This window comes from Fistularia commersonii, chromosome 9, assembly GCF_037954325.1.
Source record: "Fistularia commersonii isolate RoL2024-O1a breed Wild chromosome 9, RoL_Fcom_v1.0, whole genome shotgun sequence".
Lineage (NCBI taxonomy): Eukaryota > Metazoa > Chordata > Actinopteri > Syngnathiformes > Fistulariidae > Fistularia > Fistularia commersonii.
This window is the reverse complement of record NC_141292.1, coordinates 8,914,919-8,935,504: the sequence shown is the minus strand read 5'-3', so window position 1 is coordinate 8,935,504 and position 20,586 is coordinate 8,914,919. Positions and strand designations below refer to the sequence as shown.

The following is a 20,586-nucleotide window of genomic DNA, read 5'->3' as shown; positions in this document are numbered from 1 at the left end:
AAACAAAAGGACAGAGCCATGAAATTGGTATGTGTCATCTTTAATAACAAGCCTAATGGTTAATTTGCTTGTAATCTTTACAAATTATGATATTAGGATATTACTGTCACACCTTTTTTCTCTGTTGTTATTTGAGACAGTGGAATTGAGACAAACTTTATATACATATGTGTCATCTGTTGAGTCAGAGCTCCTGTTTATGCCTCAGTGTCAAAAGCATGTCATGTTAAGGAGAGAACTATTTACATTGCACAGCTTGTTGGACTGCCACAACAAAAAAGGTGCCCTGCATGTCGAAGTGACAGCTCAGGAATCAGCATACAATAAAACAAGAGAAAGAAAATGCAAAAATTGAAGAGTGCCCCAACCTTATATAAATAATACTTGTTTTCATTTTTTCAGTGTTACGGATGTCCTCATGAGAAAAATAACAAGAATAAATAGAGGCAAAATGATTCATAAGTGCAGTTTCTTTGAGGCGGCACCAACACGGGGACAAGAGGTTGTGTCGTGTAAAGCTGTTTGTTTCACCCCATTGTTGTCAGATATCATATTCACATCCATGGAGACGGGAGATTTTCACATGTCATGTATAAGTCAAAACTACAAAACGTACTAATTTTCTCTGTATATTTTAAATCCAAATGGGTTTTCATTTACACCTTCTTAAATGTATAAGAGGTATGTATACATTCTCATTCCTCATGACACTGTTATTATTGTATCAACGCCAGCTAAATTCTAACTCTAAATTTCTTACATTTCAAAACACTGCTTTCAACCCATTTTCACCTATTGAATTTTAGGTACTGGTCGGGTTCATAAGTGGTCAAAGACCATGTAGGTAGAAAATACCACTGTATATATGTCTCAGACAAGGTACCTTTGTGGGAAGCGGGAAATTACCCTCCGTTTGACAACACGATGCAGGTGTCACTGCGTATTTCACGGTTTGGTGATCTCAGCTTCACTATGATGGATATCCTAGTGCTCAGCCTTTCAATCTTCATGAAGTCTTTACAGCACTGCCTCCACTGCATCCACAGGGAGCAGGGGTTTTTAAAAAGATTAATGACCAAAATTTTATCTGCAATAATTTTACAATCAGCTTCTGTCATTGTGCAGTTAAGATGTCAAATTATGTTGAAGAGCAAAGTGGCAGAACCATAATAAATGCTATGAACCTAAAGAGATTAGATCACAGCTGTTGTACCATACAGGTCCATGTATGAGAAGTGACTAATCTGATGTTGGATGATCTGACTTTGTACCTATTTGGGCTATTTAAAGCAATGATGAATGATAATGATGCAAAATACATTTAAAAAAAATCCTGAATATAGAGCTATAGTAAGGCCAAAGGATGCTTTAAAGAACAGAAACAAATTAAAGCAGAGGTGAAGCTGCCACGACGAAAAATGAGAAAAAACACTTCGATGCACAGAATGATGAGAAGATACACGTTGGAAGTGGATGGAGCTCGTGAAGATCACGAGGGGTCGGGCTGTGGTGGGACGGTGAGGGACAAGAAGACGAAATATGGATGTATTCATGTGATGGGGATTTCAGAGAATGACAGAGGGAATGCATGTTGAGTCGCGGCTCTGTGGAGCCGGAGAGCGGAGCAAGTGCAAGCTAATGTAGGTTGTTGTTGTTGACAGACGAAACAGCAAATAACTGCCTGAGAAAAAGTGTTAGACTTTCATCTTAAATATCCGACCCTCTGGTGAAACCTCGATGTTCCCTTAAGTGTCTTTTGTAATAATGTTCTCCGTCTATCATTTTTTTCCACTTATTTGTGGGGTCAGCAGGTTACACCGGGAGGTCTAGACTCTCTCTATCTCCGGCCAGGTTGTCAGGCTCTACCAGGGGGATCCTGTGGTATTTCAAGGCCAGTTGAGAGGCACGGCCTCTCCAGTGTTTTCCGACATGCACCCCAGGGGCTCCTCCATGTGGGACGTGCTGAGAACACCTCACCAGTGAGGTTCCTCCTCTGGTTCCTCTCAATGCCCAGGAACCTTTTAGCTCAGCTCCTTCTTTATTGAAACCGAGCCAGAGTCTGAAGTTCTGCTCATGGTGTGCTGATCTGCTATTCTACTTTCTATCATCAGGCTATCGTCTCTGACCCAGCTGAGGAGCATGACCTTGGATACAGAGGTGCTGATTCTCATTCTAGCGAGTGAGCGATGGAGATCATGGTCGGATGAAGCCGGCAGGACCATATCAGCTGCAAAGAGCAAACCAGCTCAGGCTCCTTCCCCACCAGAGAGGTTACATTCCACATCCTTAGAGGGACTGCCAAGGTCCCTGGATTCAGCCATCATGCAGTAAACACTGCAACTGACTCCCCTGGCCCCTCCTATGGGTGGTGAACCCATTGTGATGCCGTGCTGCCTTTTTGGGCTGTCCCTGGCTGGGCATCTTGAGCGCCAGCCACCAGGCACTCGCCACTGAAACCCAGGCTCCAAAGCGTGGGCTCGATGCCTTCCGTCCAGCCGATGGAAAACTAGGTTCACAGTTGTATTTCATCAAAAGGAGCCATCGAAGCAGCACCTGTCTGGCTGTTTGCTTTGCCTGTGTGCTTCATTCCAGTGATTTGGAGAAAACAAAACACTATAATGTCTGGTATTTCTTAACGGAAAATAGTTAGATAAAACAGAAAAATGTTAACAATATGGAACTATATTTCACAAGAATTTAACTCTCAACATTATAGACAGTACATTGGATTGTACCTCAGAGAAGTTAAATTTATTAATCAGGTCTTTCCAGTAAAGTCACATGACTGCTTCGTTGCGGTCCAGAGGGGTTGGAATAAACAAAGAGCATTCAACCAGTATTGAAGGAAAAAAAATCCAACACGCCCTTTTGTCTGTATTCTCTAAAAGGTATAATAATAAATAATTAATCCTCTATTAATCCCTCGTGGGGAAATTCGTTCTCTGCAATCAACCCATCATGAAAGAACGAGCGGTTGGCTGCCATCCATCAGAGCCAGGAGAGCAGTGAGGGATGCAGCCTCTTGCTCAACAACTTTGAATTCGAACCGAATGTTCGGTTCCAAAGACAACTGGTCTACCTCATGCGTGACGCCGCCCCCATTGTGATCAACTACATCTTAAACAATGACCAGGTTATATTTTCAGGTACGTGTTAGAGGTGCCCTTATATCAAACCAAAATAAAAATTCCATTCTCAATGCCAGTAAAACATATTCACTGTAAAAAAAAAAAAAAAAATAGGGAAAAGAATTTTAAAGAAATATTTCAGTACTGGGAACCATGAAAGCCTTCACTGACATGTGTGTTTGCATTTGAATACACATGAAACATCAGAGCAAACCTAAGAAAAACTGCTCAGTAATTACACTGGATTTTTGGCATCCAGAAAAGTAATTAGTGCATAGACAAAAGCAAGCAGGATGTCTTTGAACACCTTGCAAATCAAAAAGCGTTACAAAAGACATTCATATACTAAAGAATGTCAATGCAATTCGCTTACAGGGAAATAACTTGTTACTTCTCCTGTTGAAACACAGGGAAACAATACAAATAGATACAAAAAGGACAAATGCAGAAATACAGAGACACAGATTTTATCATAATGACATGTGAGAGCTAGTGGCTGCTTGTCCCACATGAGTTTGTGCCCTTCAGTAAAATGTCAACTATAAACGTATCAGCCAGCAGCAGGAATAATCATTTTCATTCTTTTTTTTCTTACTTTTATTTCTTTAACATTTATTGATCCATCTATCTAATCAGGGCCTTCTCATAACTCTTGCCCATCCTTAAGTTTATCACAATATCACTGTTGTTCTATCAAATTCATTACAAGGACTTTTCAGGTATCTTTAAAGATTCTCAAGAACTGACAAAAAGTTGAAATCAAAATAAATAAAAAAACATAAATAAATCTAAAATCTAAAAAAATAATATAAGAGAAGGTCGAGAGAAAGTTCCTAGAAATCAGAAAATAGTGAAGATTGCAATGCAGACTTGCAGGCTGCAGATCGGCAGGGATAGCAGGTGTCTGATCTCGGGCCATTTATTTCTGAGATCTGATTTTAGATCTCAATTTTATGGAGTTTTCAATCCATCATTTTTTTTTTTATGAAAAAATATTTTTTTAGATTCTAGGACAAACAGGAGTTTCTCAGATGCAGATACGTTGGCTTAAGAAAAAAAGAAGCCTTCAGAAAGACAAATACTCTCATTGTCAGGGACTTAATCTCTTCCTACGGCTGTCTTTCTTCTTCCTTGTTCAAAGTTCAAAGTGTGTTAGAGCAAAAGCAGCTGAAGCAATTTTTAATGTTAAATAATTTAAATTTTAAAAGGCAAAGACCTGCACCTCATAACATACTTTGCTGTCAGTGTCTGGCACACAGACAAATGCATTAAGGCAATAGAAGCTTTTTTCTTTACATCCCTTTGTTCTTATGTCATATTGTCAGGTTTGAAAAGAACTCAGTCCCACCCCACATTAAATTTAACCTGTAATTTTAACAGTCATGTTGGCTAAAAAATATAGCACCTCTGGATTATGCTGTTTCTTGCATAATATACCAACATATTTTAAAAATATTTTTGTGCAATATAGTGAGGTGTATGCACAGAATTACTTCCATTATACAAATTACCAAAGAATCTTTGCCTTACTTTCTAACATTAGCGGTTTGATGTGCAATTTTTTTTGAAGGTGCATAAATCATGACAATCACATTGACGTCTGATTTAACTGATTTAACCTCTCAACTGATTCACTGGTGCTCCCTGGTGGCCTGGGTATGTTATTGAAATGAACATGAACGAGATGGTAATGGGATCCAGTTACTTATTCAGGAGACTTATTTGTTTGTTTTGTTTTTGGCAAAAACACAAGTAGTGGCTGTCTAATCCCAAATTATCATTGCTCTGATGGTAAGGAGGATTCTGCCTCCTGAGGACACCACAGAAACAGCAGCTAAACCCCTTTTCACAAAGATGCAGAGAAATACCATGGAAGATAATTTTCTGATACAAAGGAATCTGATAATAAACTAATATTATGGTCATAGTTGGAAAATTAACAGGGACTGACAATGTCCTGTATTCCAAACAAGCCTAATTTTTTTATGGCCCAAATTTGTGTGCCTGTAACTACAAAGTATTTCTGAAGACATTTATAACATTCTGACATGTTATAAATGCCAAAAACATACTTTGTGAGAAATTGAAGGCTGTTTCTTTGAGAAACCTTACTTTGTGCACAGCGAAAGATTGAAAATATACCTGACTAATCACACAAATTAATCATTTGTTATCGTAAAGCTTGTGATGACAAATATGACATGCCTTTAAATATATTGTCATGAAGAGCACAGTGGATAATTATTTTTGAGAATAATAACATTATGACCCAAGCTACTTTGTTCTTTATTGAGTCAGAAAGCCAGCCAGATAATTTTTATATCCTCGTCACAGATGCCTGGCAACTAGTTGGTATTCTGTCACAAAAATTTCTCTGACCCGCCATAATCTAAAAATACTTGAAAGTAATGAAGAAGCAACACTTGACATGTGAACACAACCACCTAGAGTTATGAAACAACAAACGGTTTATTTGTATCTTACATCACCACCTGAAAGCATGAAAATTAAATGCTGTGGGTTTGTTTCAAGTATTGTGTGGAGTCTGGACATGAGTGAAAGCTGTACAACCTTGAGGGAGCATCCAGCAAATTTACAATATTTACAGTAAAGCAAAAGTCTTGCTCTACATTGGAAATACATCCTGATAACTTTGACAGATGTGATCTGCGCTCTTTCTAACAGCCTGGTTTCCAGATAAGCAGATTTAAAGGCATCCTTTTCATCATAGACCAACAGGAGAATGTTCACAAGGAGGAGAAAGCAGTGCTTATTGTACAATATTCATATTTACAGCTGTATTTGGTTTTATTTAAAATAAATAATTGCAGGCTTATACCAGTAAGGCAAATACTATGAGTCAAATTGGGGTTCCTGTGCTGGTTAGTAATAATACTGTACATCATTTAATATTCATAATTGAAAGTTATGGCTGTTTAATAAGGCATTGCACCGAAAACTTTTACATGTTGAAAGTGCTTGTGAAAATTGATGTCTGTCAATCCAGGAAGTTTAGGTTTGCAGTAATATGACAATGAACTATATTCTTTATCGTTATAAATTAATTTAATTAAATAAAAAAAAAAAAAAGCCTACACATTTTATATGGGTAAAACCAAGTGCTGGTTCTCAAAAGCTGGCTTTCAATCCTCCTCCTCCACTTCTGTGAAAATATCACTTAAGAAGTACTCAGACACACAGGTGGGCTCCACCTCCGTCGAGTTCCTTTCCATGTAACTTTGCTGAGAATCTGTGACCTACGACACGGAAAGACAAGGGATCAGCTTAAGCTCGGTAAAGAGTAAACTGCTGGGATCAGTGCCCTGATTAACGAAGAAAGCTCAACACACGCGCCATCTCTTTAGGAACCTTCACTCGACTAAAGCAAACTGATGCTGTGGCAGATCAGTAGTGGTGAGCTCTTCTCTCAAGCAGCTAGCGTGCTCACATCACTGGCAATAGAAAGACAACTGTAGACATGAAAAGTTAAATATAGTACTTTAAAAATTACGACAACTATTTATTCACAATTGAAATTACTACATTCAAAAACATTCTCTAACTGTCTAATGTCCAGGCATGTTGTAATTTTTGATGTGAGCTGGTTGGCCAGGTAATCTATCCTTTAATACCTCAGAGATTTTGGACAAAATAAATTAAATAATTCACTTTTTTTTTTAAATTAGATTTTCCTCAATTTGCAGTTTTTTTTTTTCCAAGTGTCATTTTGTCATTTTCTATATTCTTTCATATACAGCATACTACAGCATAACTTGAAGAAACAGTAGAGTCGGGGGGGGTTAAAAAAAAAAAAAACACTTGATCCTGAATCTGCCTTACCTGAGCCATACAAAGAGACGTGCTGGGAGTTTGGTCTGAACAGAACGGGCTGGGCTCTGCGGTCTGTTCAGTTACCGGCTGCATCTGTTCCTCCGCTGAAGCGCAGGGCATGAGGGTTTCCACTGATAGTTGTGTCGGGCCTGCTGAGCCGGGAGCGACAACGTCTGCCCCTGAATCCGCTGTCGGGGTGGATCGTTTTCGTTTGGTTTGTGGCGTTTTAACCTTGGGCCTTTTGGAAGCTGCTTTGCCAGGGAGCGTTTTTTCTGAAGGGGCAGTGCTCCTCGTGAGGAAAGAAAGGAAGCCCTTGGGTTTTCTGCCAGGTGGAGCAAAAAAAAATGAAAGTTTGTTCAGAGCAAAATAGACACAATACTTCTAACTAAAGGAGTTACTCATCTTTTCTTACCTATTGGGAGTGCTAGTTCTCGCCAGAGCTGGTGAGTCACTGTCCTGAAAGTTCTTTTCAGTGTCAACGTGATCATCTAACACTTGAGGCTCACTGCTGGTCTCTTTTTCTTTTACTGCTCTTTCACCGTAGCCTTCTGGCAGCCCTGAGGCCTCAGCAACCTCAGGTTCTTGGTCTTCTTGGATGGGGGTGGGTCCGTCTTTCTCGTCAGTGAGGACCGTGCTTACTTGTCTCCTTGTAGTATTCGGGTCAACGTGCGGTTTCACTGTTTGAAGGATTAACAGGTACAAGATTTGTGAGGGGTTTTGATAAAAATGTATTTATCCTTTATATACCTCTTCTCACAGCACCTGTTCGGGTCTTCTTTGGAGGGGGAGCGTCAAATTCCTCATCTTTTACAGGTGGGCGGGTAGTACCCACAGATGGTTGTGTAGTGCTATCTATTTCAACATCAAACACAACTTTTTTTTTTTAAAAAGTACTGTTTGCAAAGAGAAACAAAAAAATATAAATACCCTACCATTTGGGTCTGCTGGTGTCTCGCAGGCTGAGCTCTGGGAAGTGAGGAAAAACAAGATTTTACATGCAAATAAGGTCGTACAGAATAACAGGTGACCCTTGTCATTGCACTTACTGTTTCTCCAACCGGGTCAGGGGGGACAACTTTTACGGTGACCGGACCCGTCTCCCCAGTGTCCTGTGCAGGGACTGACGGCGCAACATTTGGGACGGAACCGTTGTCCGCTGCTGCCAATCTCTCCTCGGGAACACTGTCAGGGTAAAGAGGATTGCAGAGTCAGACTCCGAGGGAGAGCTTGACTTGACGACTGGCTTATCATTTGGGCACGGACCTCTGGGGTTGCACCGACGCATTTTGTCCAGGAAGATAGGGGAGGGGCTCAGAGGCACCATCTGTCGATTCCCCCGACGTGCAGACTGGAATTTCGGTAAGAGAGAGAATGAAAAAGGGTTCATCTGGATCCGACGGCATGGACATCACTGAAATGAGAGCGAAAGATGATTTAGCAAGAACCAACTGACTGGGAAACTACACAGGGATTAAGCCATAAATATCGTCTGGAGATGATCCATGGAGACTTACTGTCTGGAAGTATTCCGAGACTCTCCAAAGTGTGGGTCCCTCCGATACTGGACACGGACTGGTCCTGTGATTGCTAAAGAAATAGAAACAAAAATTGTAAATTAAATCCAAGTTTGCTTAAATCCTGTTGTTTGTTACTGCAGTGCCGTGGCTAAGGTTCTTGCACCACAAGTTCAAATCTATTTTTTTTAAATCTATTTTTTTCCTAACAAAAACTTTTTTCTTTGGATGTGGAGCTAAGCACATTTTTCATTTTTTGTTTATGTTATTGCCAGGGAGCATTTTTTCTGTAGGCGCAGTGCTCCTCGTGAGGAAAGAAAGGAAGCCCTTGGGTTTTCTGCCAGGAGGAGAAAAAAAATGAAAGTTTGTTCAGAGCAAAATAGACATGTTATGTTGCTCCAGCACAGCTTTGCTCATTCATCCATATCTACATTGAGCAAAGATCTGCTGCCCCTGAGCCTCTTGAAAAAAAAACATGCTTTCATAATCATGTCTTTATTTACCTAATAGTCATCTCCTATTATTACCTTTCTATCTTGGCTAATAAGGTACTTTGGGATATTGTGAAAGCGCACACAGGAAGATCAAAATGATCTAAACGTAAGGTCACCCATACAGCAGCAATTTGATAATTACTTTATATTGCAATTTTTCTTATTTACCTGGGTAAACGGTTCATGGACTAGTGACACAAAGCCATCCAAGGCAACCGTATCATTCTGGGGCGACTCTTGGCGAACAAGTTGTTCGAAAGCTCCCTCTGGAGGTTCCAGAATGACAGGCTGAACTTCAGACACCAGTTTACCTGAACAAGGAGGACTGATGGCCTCCGAGCAAATGCCAGAATCTGTGGAAATGACCATTTGAGATCCTGAAAATGTACTCTGGAATTGTTTGAGGTAAGACTGACATTTGTAAACCTATCAGACCTGTTCCCACTTGTTTTTTCCCAGCTTGCTGAATTCGAGTCAGACGACTGCGGTTTTTGAGATTTGGCTTTGGTTTGACAAGCCTGCACCGATGGTGGTCTTTTCTTGAAGAGTCCTCACAAAGAGGTTCCAACACAGTATTGTCAGTGCTATAAGGAAATAAAAATAATAAAATTACCTTCAAGTACATCATTACAAACTTTGGCTCTCTTGTAGCTGATTGTGTTATTGACCATACTATTTCATCCACTTCAACACAGACAAATGTGTGCATAGCGTCCTCGACATTCATTCATAATAGAATTGCACTGCTGATTTTGAAGGGATACAGAGCCATAAAGTCACAGAACCCTCAAAGAATCCATTGACCAAAAATGCACTTACTAATGTTTTGTGTTCTTATGGCATTTAAACAAATACATCCTGACAGACGTACAAAATCTGAAATTCCGTACCATCTGGGTGCTTGGCGTTCATCACCAGTTGTCTGAGCAGTACCTTGACTTTGGATCTCTGAAGTAATTTCTTCTTGCTGAGTGCTTTCTTTTGGACATGAATCTGACTGTACGATTGCTGTGTTTATAGTTTCATTTTTTGATTCTGGACTATCCTCAGAAGCCTTTGGAAGGAACTTTTGTTGGACATCACACTCTGTAGTTTCATCTTCAATAGCTGTTTTTTCAGTCCTTTGACTGTCAGGAAGATTTTCTTTCAACACAGCCCGATTCCCAGCATCTAAAGATGTTGCTGTGACAATATTGTCGAAGGAGCCGCCCTCATCATTTCTCCTGTTTAGGGACTCCAACTGTGGGGCGTCCAAGTGATTGCTGTTCTCCTTTGCCGGTTGCAGTTCACTTTGTGTATCGGTGTTGTTCAGCGGTGGTTGTTCTGAGGCAGCGTCTAAGGAAACGTCCGTATGTTGCTTCTCTGAGGAATCAGCGTGATCTTTTGCCTTCATCATCGTGGTTCTGGTTGACAATCCCAAATTGGGTTTGGCTTTTAGGAACCGCCGCCTTCTTTGAGGTGTGCTTGGTTTGGCGCTTCCCAGGCTGGGGTCCAGTTGAAGACCAGCATCTGTTTTCTTGTCTTCATTCGAGGATGGTTCTTCATTGGGTGTGAAAGCAGAACAAAATTCTTTTACAGGTGTCAAAATTGAAGCAGTGGTGAGATTTTCCTCACAAGCAGTGGTATGACTGGTTGGTTGCCGTTCTTTGTCAGGAATTGCAGAATCTGTGGATACAAGATTTAAACTGTTGCTTTCATCGGGAAGCTGCACGTGTGGGACACTGTCATGCTTAGATGGCGATTTTAACAATGCAGCTGTCAATTTCTCAGGTACATTTGGCTCAGGAGTCGTTTTCAGAGCTAAGCAACTTCTTCTAGGGAAATCAACATCTACTGCACGGTCCTCTTCTGGACCAACGGGTAATTCTTCTACGGCTTTTGCTAACACAGAACTTCCCTCTTGCAACGGAAATGGATTTAAACTTGCACCTTGTCCAACCTGCGCATCTGTGACTGTGTCCTTTCTCATCTGATTGCTACAAGATCTCAAAGAACTTCCAAAGCCATCCGCATCCAATTTTTCTGAACCTGATTCTACCTGATCAAGAGGTCCAACATGTTTTTTTTCCTCCTCGGTTACAGACACTTCCTCTGTGGGAACATGAGTAGAAGTCAAACACGAGGGTGAGTCCAAAGTCAACATCGGAACACTCTGACTTGGAGTTTGAGGTGAGAAAGTGCAGGCTTGTGTTCTTTCCATTTCTTCATTAGTGGGTTCAATTTTTTTTGATGAGCTGGTATCTTCTTCAGCCAGACTCGTTGCGGGCGAAAGCTTCTGCTGTAAAGCTCTTGATCTCTGGGGTAGATTTGGTTTGGGTTTCTGGAAACGTCCCTTCCTTGTAGACGGAATAGATTTAACTTTGCTCTCTTCTTTCTGACTGATAGAGGACTCTTCTGTAAGTAAGGCAACAGAAGGACCATCGCTGTCTCCTTGCACTGGGGATTGATTTACCTCCACTCTGCTTCCAGCTTCTCTGGCTGTGTCAGGTATCACATTGCCATCAGATTTTCCATCATCAGATATTAATTCCTCTGTGGGAGTAGAGCTTTTAGCCAAGGATGGTATAAGAACTTTATTAGGGCTAATGATTTGACTTGGTTTGTCAGAGGCATTGCAAGTTTGTAGTGATTCTATCTTTGATAAAGTGGCCTCTGTGTTTTCCGTCACAGGATCCTTTGTGACTGGAAATCTAGGCCTTGACCTCTGGGGAAGATTTGGTTTGACTTTTGGGAAGCGACTCTTTCTGGTCAGACTCACGGTTGAATCTTCGCTCTTTACCGACGGTCGGGGAGGTGATGCTTCGGAAGGAGCTTGAGAACTGCTTTCCAGAATTGTGGGTAAATCTGCGCTTGAACCTGGTTTTGTTTCAGTAATGGTAGTGTCAGATGTAGCCAGATTACAAGTACCTGTTCCCTTTGCTACAGGAAGAGGAAACTGTTTTTCCTCTGTGACATTTTTGTCTCCAGTGGCCTGGACTTCAGAAAAGATAGGACTCTGGGTTCCTGGAGGAATATCGTCTTTTGAGAATGATGGACATGGGCCCACTGACTTAGACGTTGTCTGTTCAGAGGATGATAGATTTTCATTGTCTTTAGAAAGTTCTAATACAGCTGACTGGCACTCTGAAAGTCTACTTTCGGGTGATTTTTCTGGTGTGGATTTTGGTCGGGCAATCCTTGGGACTCGGTCTATGTTGGGTTTTGGTTTCAATTTGAACGAGTGTCCCCTCTTTGTCAGCGAAGAGGTAGTCTTAGAAACCTCTTCATGTTGCACTAATTGAGGGGTAGAATCTGTCAAGGGAACAACATTCTCTTCACTGGCAGTTTGATCACAATTTCTCATTTTGGTTAATTCAGTAATTTGAGATGAGGACTCCTTTTCCGAGGTGGAGTCTTGTTGATCCACAGTGGCAACAGTTTTGGTGTCTGTGACTCTGAGATCAGAAGCTTCAGCCATGGAAGGGATGGTAACGTTTGGACCTGTTGAAATCTCTTCTTGGTGTTGGCTAATTTCAACGACACTGCCAGATGTATTCCCTGCAATTGAATTCATATGAATATTATCTTGAAAGGAAAAAAATACATTATGATGAATCTTGCAGAATCTGCATCTCTTACCTGTTGTTTCATTTTCAGCGACTGTATTATTCTGCGTTGATTGTGAGAGATGAGCCTGGTTACCAATCTCCAGTAGTGTTTGAGCAGCTTCATTGTAGCTTTTGACCTCTGATGCTAAAATGCAAAAAAAAAAACTCAAAAAATGTTTTTCTACCACAACCTCTATCTGAATTATCTTTTCTTAAAAGGAGTACTTTAAAATACTTAAGACATACCTTCTGTGTGTTCCGATGAGAGGAAGTCTATCACATCCTTCAAGGCAAACAAAATGCTGTAAGTTACTACAAGTCAGACTGAAATTCTGAGTGGGCACAGGCTGTGGTTCTGATTCTTTCTACATCTAAGTGTGCCTTTGCACATCATTCCCACAGGAAAACTACTGCTTTACAATTTAGAACGTTATAATATCTGGAATACATTTTAACAATATAGCCAAAAACAAAAATTACATAATAATCTTTTAAATACAGTAACATCTGAAGAATATTGAATTGTCTATGCTGTATGGTGTTTTCTTGGGTATAAACAAAACTACAGTGACAGATTAAATCTTCTGTCATTCATTAATTATATTCAAATAGTTTATCACTTCATTTTATTTTATTTGTCCAATGCATGGGACACTTACAACCAGCAGGTCCAACTGATGCTCACAAGGTTCTGGTGTCTCATTTTGAGCTTGCTCAGATGAGGTATCAGGACAAAGAGCATCTTGAGAGATGCCCAACACATCAGGAATATTGGAGATATTGAAGATATCAAGCTATGTGTGAAATGGGGAGCCAGAGTGGAGGGTGTGAATTATGGAATGAAGAACCATGCACAAAGAAAAACAAATGACAATAATACAAACATTTTAAAAGCAATAAATATGTAAAAGAAAAGTAATGTTTGTGCCAATCTTTGTAAAACATGTTGAGATGGGAACTGATGTTAATACCTCTTCCATGGCCTCTTCCACCTCTGACATCCTAGACTGAGGGGAGCGCAGGCTGGCAGGCACGAATGCTGGGGCACTGCTGTCCTTACTGGTGTTGCATACGGACCACTGGTCCACCAAATCTTCATCTTCCCTCTGATTTTCATTCCCTTCCTCATCACTGGATTCCAGCTGAGAAGCCCGGAGGGTGACAAGTTTAGGCTTTTTGGCCTCTTGGCCCGACTGGGCCTTTGATAATCTCCCCCTTTTAGACATGGTTTTGGGTTTGGGCTTTGCATTGGCCCGCGCTGGTGAGGTATGAGTGGTCTCAGACGCAGTGGGGTGAATATCCTCCTTGGCAGGATAGTTTAATAGCTTTGTGGGTTTCGGCACTCTACCATACCTATGGAAGACCATAATACAAAGATGAACTACTATTTGAAGGAATTTCACTATACAGGGAAACACCTTTCTACACTGTACATGTGACAATAAACGCTTTGAATCTATTTATCAATATCAAAATCAGTCTGGGAATTGATGATTGTTCGCTTTTGACCATGCAGTGACCATCATACCTGGTAGGTTTTGAAGGTTGAATGGGGTAATCCTCATCCTCTGAGGAAGCGCTGTCACCGGTCAAATTCTTCTCATTCACTGGTCTTGAAGGTGATGACTCTTCATTTACCTGAGTGTTTCATATGACTTTAACAGAGGCAAAGTGGAAATCTGCTGGGAGATCTTCAGAATTTTATGTAAAACCCAAAAATAACCTTCTCTTCAGATGCTCCGTCACTCTTGCATTCTTCCTTTTCATCTGCCATACCATCCTTGTCATTTGAAGAGAGAGGTAGAGCCTTTTTAGCCAGCCTCCGTCCCAGTGACACAAGGGGTTTTGGTGCTCTGCCTTGGGAAACTTTAGCTGGTTTGACTGCGGTTACCTCTGCTGCATTCTCGACCTCTGCGTTTCCAGACCTGATGCATTACAGACACATTTTTAAATGGCAATCAAAGACCAGTGCAAAACATACATTTATGACAAAATGTGTGTATCATATTGAAGTGGTCCATTACATGTCTGAATTCATATGGTTTTCGGGGAGGGCTGCTTCAGTGTCCTCTGGTAAACACGCCTCATCTGCACACAGAAGAACAATTTCAGGTTGTGAAAGGCACCCAATAAGGAAACCAGAACCTGGTTTCATGTCCAAGGGAAGTAAGTCCCCCAAATTTAATACCAATGACATTTTGATTGTAGGTACTGTAAGATCCTAGGGGGAAAAGCCAGAGGTGATGTGCTGACCTGGTCTCATCTCACCTCAAGACACTAGCCCACACCACACAAAGTTATTTGTCAGTTATAAATATTGCACTGCATTATATGGGGACAATGATGATTGTATATGAAATATACCTGTTTCTTTTTCATTCCTCTTTCCACGTTTGTTATTCTTCTCAGAAATGTCATCTCCATTCTGTTTTTTCCGTTTCCTCTTTGACTTGGTAATGGGTGTTGCATCCTCATTCTCTTTCTCTCCCTCCTTCTCCTCCGGGTCTGGGAGTTTATTCTCCTCTACATCACTAAGGTTCGCAGCAGCTTTTTTGCCTGTGTGAGGGAATAGAGCACACCTTGATGAACAGGTTAAAACCCAAGGAACAGTTTATTAAATTTGCATGCTATAAGATACAATTTATGAAGTGATAACACACAAAGAACATGTCAAAAGCCATGGAATGTCATTTACCCTTTGTCATTCTCTTGGGTTTCTTGGGAGTGTTCTTGTCTGAGATTGACTTGACTTTCTTCCTGTTTCTTTGAACTTCCATAATCTTCTCGAGCAACTTAGAAAAATACTCTATGTCCAGTTTTCGCCTCTCTCCTATAAAATGTTTGGACAAAAAAAAAAAAGGGTAAATGAGAATTTTAGGGCTCACATTCTATAAACTATACTAACCTACTAGATGTCTGAAACACCTGATGATAATATTATGGGAAGACACAAACAAATTGCGCAAAAAAACTGATTTATTCCTTTAAGGTATTAAACATAGAGTACTTACGGAATGCTTTGTCAATTCTCCATGCATTCTCACGTTCTTCCTTTTTGAATTTGTTCTGAAAGGTTAAATGAATGCAATTAAGACACTTAGGGTGACTGTGTATACAATTGGCTAGTGTATAAATATACATATTTTACAATTATTGCTGACCTTTATCTCAGACCGAGCTCTGTGGGGGAAGAGTTGACAAATCATGGAAAAGTCCGTCCCCACCATGCTAATTGCCAGAAAGAACATGTCTGTCTCTGATGGGAGTCATAAATCCGGAAGACAATCAGAAAAAGGTATCGTGGCAACAGTTCGCTTGAGACTATTATCATTCAAACAACATTCAGTGTGTCAGTGTCAATACAACCTTCACTGGACCAGGGTTTAGAATGGGTGCCTTTCCTGAAGCTCGAGTAGGTCGTAGTGGAGCCCCGCTCAAAGATGGGATCCCTGTCCTGGATGGTGTTTGGCCCTTTGGCTCGCTGGACTTCCACTGTCAAACTGAGACAGGGGTTTTATAATAGGTATTTTAAAAGCTGGGTCATCTCTGGATAGAAGATTGCTTTGAGCTAATTACTAAAGGATCACACAGCCTTGGTGTAATGCAATTATTTACATAAATATATCTCACATTGCTTTGGAAGTTAACTGACCTCTCCTCATCAATGATCAGGGAGCCGTCCTCTGCTACTTTGACCTGCGGAACCATGAGTGCCTCCTCCTGGTCTTCATCACCAGCCGCTGCGTCATCCTCTTCTTGTTCTTCCGCTTGCCGTTCGCCCCTTGGGCTTCCTTTCTTAGGAGTGACGTGAGGTTCCTGTGCTTTTTCTGGCAGCCTGTCACAGAAAAGGATTTTTATGCGAATTACCTGTGATTGTAAGCATGCAAAGAGCTGTATTCGTATGTATGCATTGATGGACTTTGATGATTTTGTGCATGTGCAAGACTTTATATCACTCGGGTGAATTCTTGTCGAAACCTTCTTGTCGGTGCAGGTGGACTTGAATTTCTTCACTTGAAGATGTTTCACTACTCATCCGAGTTGCTTCTTCAGTTCTGAACTGAAGAGGCCTCTTCCGGTTGGAATTCCAGTTGCCACGACAAGAGGATTTGGACAAGAATTCACTATTACCTGGATGACTGAGAACCTGCACAGAGACAAAGGGTGTCTAAGGTGAGTAGAAGATGCTCATGGTGGCTCAGTCATGTGTTCCTTAGATGAGCAATGAACCAAATATATCCACACCAAGGTGTTTATGAAGCTTTTACTTAAGGGACAAACTTACTCTTGACTTTCCGGAGAGCCTGGAACCACAGTCTCATTCTCCTGAGCTGAGTCTTCTAAACTGGATCTGAAAAAAATTGCAGTTCGGAGAGAAAAAAAAGACACAAATACAAAAACAACATTAATTTAGAAAAAAAAATCTTATCTGTGCTGGTAAGACGTTTGCTGCTATAGAAGCTCAGAAAACTTAAAACACATTCACTTACGACATGGGGTTAGACAATGGCAGATAACGGATAAGGTCCCTCATGGTCATTTTGGCAGGATCCAAAGTGTATTCCTTTAGACGTGTCTTTTCTCTCTTCATTTTCTACAATATTATATATAATATGTCAGTTTATTACAACATGTCTCAAAATGCTTACAACAGATAAGCTGATAAACACTGGATGTAGAGACAATGACAAGGGAGGTTCCTGAATAACATGAGCTCACCTTTTCCTTGTGCATCTCCTGTCTAAGGAGTTCTCTGAGTTTACGGGCTTTTTCTAGCCTCTGCACATCTGACGGGTCATTCAAGAGTCTACTCAGGGAGAATTTTGGTGGCGGTGACGAAAAAGCACTCTTGGATGACAACAGAGTTTTTGCTTTTTCTGATATTTCAGCAGTTTCTTTGTCTGGTATAGACGGAGGAACTTTATCTGGTGGTCTGAGGGGAACTTTCACTTGACTGGTTTCAGATTTCTTGCCTGTAGGCAAAAAAGTCTGTTTAAGCGAGGCGTCAGCTGCAGGATCAGTTGCAGGCTCTGAACTCTCAGAGGATACAAGGCTGGGTTTAGATTGAACTGTAGGGGTCTTGCTGTCTTGCGATGGCCTCTGCTGCCTTGGGGACTGTAGTTCCTGAGGGTCTGCCGTCACCTCATCACGGTTGACAGATGTAAGGTCAGGGTCAGAGCCAGACACATCAGGAGTTTCAGTCACTGCCTTTACTGGACACTTTGGCGTTCTGGCAAAGGTGGCGGGTCGCCCTGGAGCTACTTTGGGCTTGATGGAAAACCTCTTCCTTCTCTGTACCGCAGTGGAGGAGTTGGTACCATCCACATTTTGGTCAGTAGTATCCCTAAATAATATTAAGAAGGTTTTGTTATGCAAACCAAACAACAGTTTTGTTTATGTCTAGAAGACAGAAATATGTTTTTAAGAAATAAAATGCATAGCACTTACCCTGCGGCAGTTACATTTTCTGATGGAATCACAACAGATTTATTGTCAGTCTCAGAAGTAGAGGCACCCTCGGCATCTTCACTGGGGGCCCTGCTGGCCTCTTGATTGACTAAGGTCGGTTCTGGAGGTGGCGCTGGGGCTCTCCCTGCTCCACCGACGTTGGGTCGAATGCTAAATCTTGATCGACGAAACATTGCGGCCTGAAAAGTCAAGTCAAAACTGTGTTACGAGTCTTAAGTTAAGAACAATCGTTAAAACACTACCCCTCGAAACTGAAATACTAAAAATTGTTTAAATTGAGGAAAAAAGTCAGACTTAACTGTTTATGTTGTTTTACGTAGAATTATCCACACTATAGCTTGCATTTTCTAATAAAATAAGGGAGGGTGCACATCAGATAAACAAAGGAAATAAATAAACCTAATGTCCCCAGCTCAACAACTAGTTTATTTTCATTCTTATCCTGTGGCTTTATAAATATTGAAGTAAAATACACATGGAGTATCATCGCTGATCAAACCTTATGAGGACATTTGAATTCCAAAATGTCTCAACGTCCAGTACTTTGTACTGTCAATATCTTGTGGATGTGTATAAATTTCTTGCAAACATTTGCAATGTTTTGTCAGTCTTAAAGATATATTACTATTTCGAGATATTTGGATCGTGTTTAGATAATGCTTTACATGTTTTTAAGGTAAACAAAACCCAACTGACTCTTTGCATTTTCCCATGCATTTTCAAGAAAATGCGATGATAACATCAATTCAACGCCAGCGAGTCACAATGCCGGAAACACAGATCGCTTTTAAAATCCTGTGTTTAACTGAAAATAAATGTGATGTTGTCATAATAGATATGTTTGTATATCTTAGCTTTTGTACATTTAGAAGCCATTGCATCGCCATGCATGTGAACTCTTCATGCCTCTAGTTGCTCCCTGGACTGACTCGATATTGTTTTGACATTTCATCCACAATTGTCATGATTCCCATTGCAGCACGTTAGTCTCCTACTACTTGAACGTTGATAGGGCTTTTATCTATAAGTAACACTGCCTTACAGATAAGAAAGTTGTATACACAACCTTTATACACAAGTATAAAGGTTGGATGAACCGTATTACACCTCACATGGTGTTTTCTTCATCTAAACGCCACCGCCGTTGCAAACAACGTATGTTTGTACAAGGGGACAGCGATGTGAGGTGTCACCTGAGTTAAGCTCAAACGTTAACGGCCCAGCATCGGAAGCATCATCAATAAGCGTCCAAATACAACATTATGAAATCCAGCAGACATTTATAGAGCAATAATCCCCACTGGTAAAACGATAAAAGGTATTTGTAGACGGAAACCCCACAATGGCTATCTCAAACCACCGTTCAAACACTTGTTTTGTAGTACCTTGCTAAGTTAGACCCCTCGGTGTTTCCTCTCTGTTCCTTTCCTTTTCTTGTCCTAATTTCAGCACCGGCGTGGACAGGTCTTGTACAAACATACCAGATCTCAGGTGTGTCGATTGTTTGGAATAATGCAATGTTAAAAACTGACTCTGCACCATTCCACGCAACCCCTCGATCCATCCAGACACGGATCAGCCATACTTGTGATGACGTGATAGTTTTCAGCGAGAGAATGGGATTGTGGGAAATGTAGTTCGAGACGGCTTCTTCTTTCGACTTCCGTCAGACCGACAAAGTAAGTACGTTGCTGCCTCCTCGTGGTTAAGAAAAACAACCAAGGCTGATCAGAAAAACAAAAAGATTGGGATAAAGTTCTTTATCTTCTGTAATGCAGTTACAAAAACAAAAAGGCCATACATTCTGAATTCATTACAAATCAACTGAAATATTGCAAGCCTTTTATTACTTTAATACTGCTGATTATGGCTTACATCTTAAGAAAACTTAAAAATCCTATCTCAAAATATTAGAATATCATGCAAAAGTAATTTTTGTTTTTTCCAATTGCTTTACAAAAGATAAAGAACTTCATCCAAATATTCTAATTTTCTGAGACAGTTCTGTATTGTGATGTTTGCTACCTTCCTTCCAATGGCGACATCATATCCTCTGAACATTGCAGGTAATGCATATAAACATGTTTATCAGTCTCCGAGACTCCACAAGATTTACATTTGCCATCTACTCCACACCTCAACATCAGATCACTTGCACAGTGCAAAGCCCAATTTTTATCTGATCTATCTGAGGCAGTTTGACTACGTTTCCATGAAAAATAGACTGATGGACATCCTTCAACTGGCCTCCGTCCTACTCCTGCAGTGATGGAGCATTCATGCACCCCTGCTGGCACATCATCATCTGCTGTCTCTTTAACAAACTCCCTATCTGTCAGGAATTCTTGACGCTTGGGAACATATTGGTGTACAATGATAGTACTTAGCTGTCCAAACAACTTTCAGTTTTTACCTTTAAGTTTCCAGCAACACCTACTTTTTACAAGGTCAGAGCAAAAATTATAATTTTTATTCTACAAAATCCATCTTGAATTAATTTACAAAACATCTGCTCCCAGCTTTCCTTTCACCACTAGTTCTGAGCTATTATAGGTCCCTGTTT

The 20,586-nt window shown here is 40.7% G+C and overlaps 1 protein-coding gene across 1 annotated transcript; it reads right to left on the bottom strand.

Moving 5' to 3' along the window:
* Nucleotides 1–5,596: 5,596 nt before the first annotated feature.
* Nucleotides 5,597–19,605, bottom strand: LOC147231140 (uncharacterized). The gene is made up of 29 exons (XM_086152313.1): nt 19,409–19,605; nt 18,003–18,202; nt 17,274–17,898; nt 17,045–17,148; nt 16,840–16,905; nt 16,207–16,389; nt 15,921–16,054; nt 15,716–15,810; nt 15,566–15,620; nt 15,250–15,384; nt 14,919–15,110; nt 14,579–14,642; nt 14,278–14,479; nt 14,083–14,192; nt 13,526–13,907; nt 13,214–13,348; nt 12,801–12,837; nt 12,586–12,699; nt 9,858–12,504; nt 9,403–9,551; nt 9,136–9,320; nt 8,474–8,546; nt 8,223–8,370; nt 8,006–8,141; nt 7,892–7,925; nt 7,722–7,811; nt 7,372–7,636; nt 6,969–7,281; nt 5,597–6,385 (listed from the first exon to the last, which is right to left on the bottom strand). The coding sequence occupies exons 2-29, from the start codon at nt 18,194–18,196 to the stop codon at nt 6,272–6,274; spliced, it is 6,981 nt and encodes a 2,326-aa protein (XP_086008439.1). The 5' UTR covers nt 18,197–18,202; nt 19,409–19,605; the 3' UTR covers nt 5,597–6,271.
* Nucleotides 19,606–20,586: the final 981 nt, after the last annotated feature.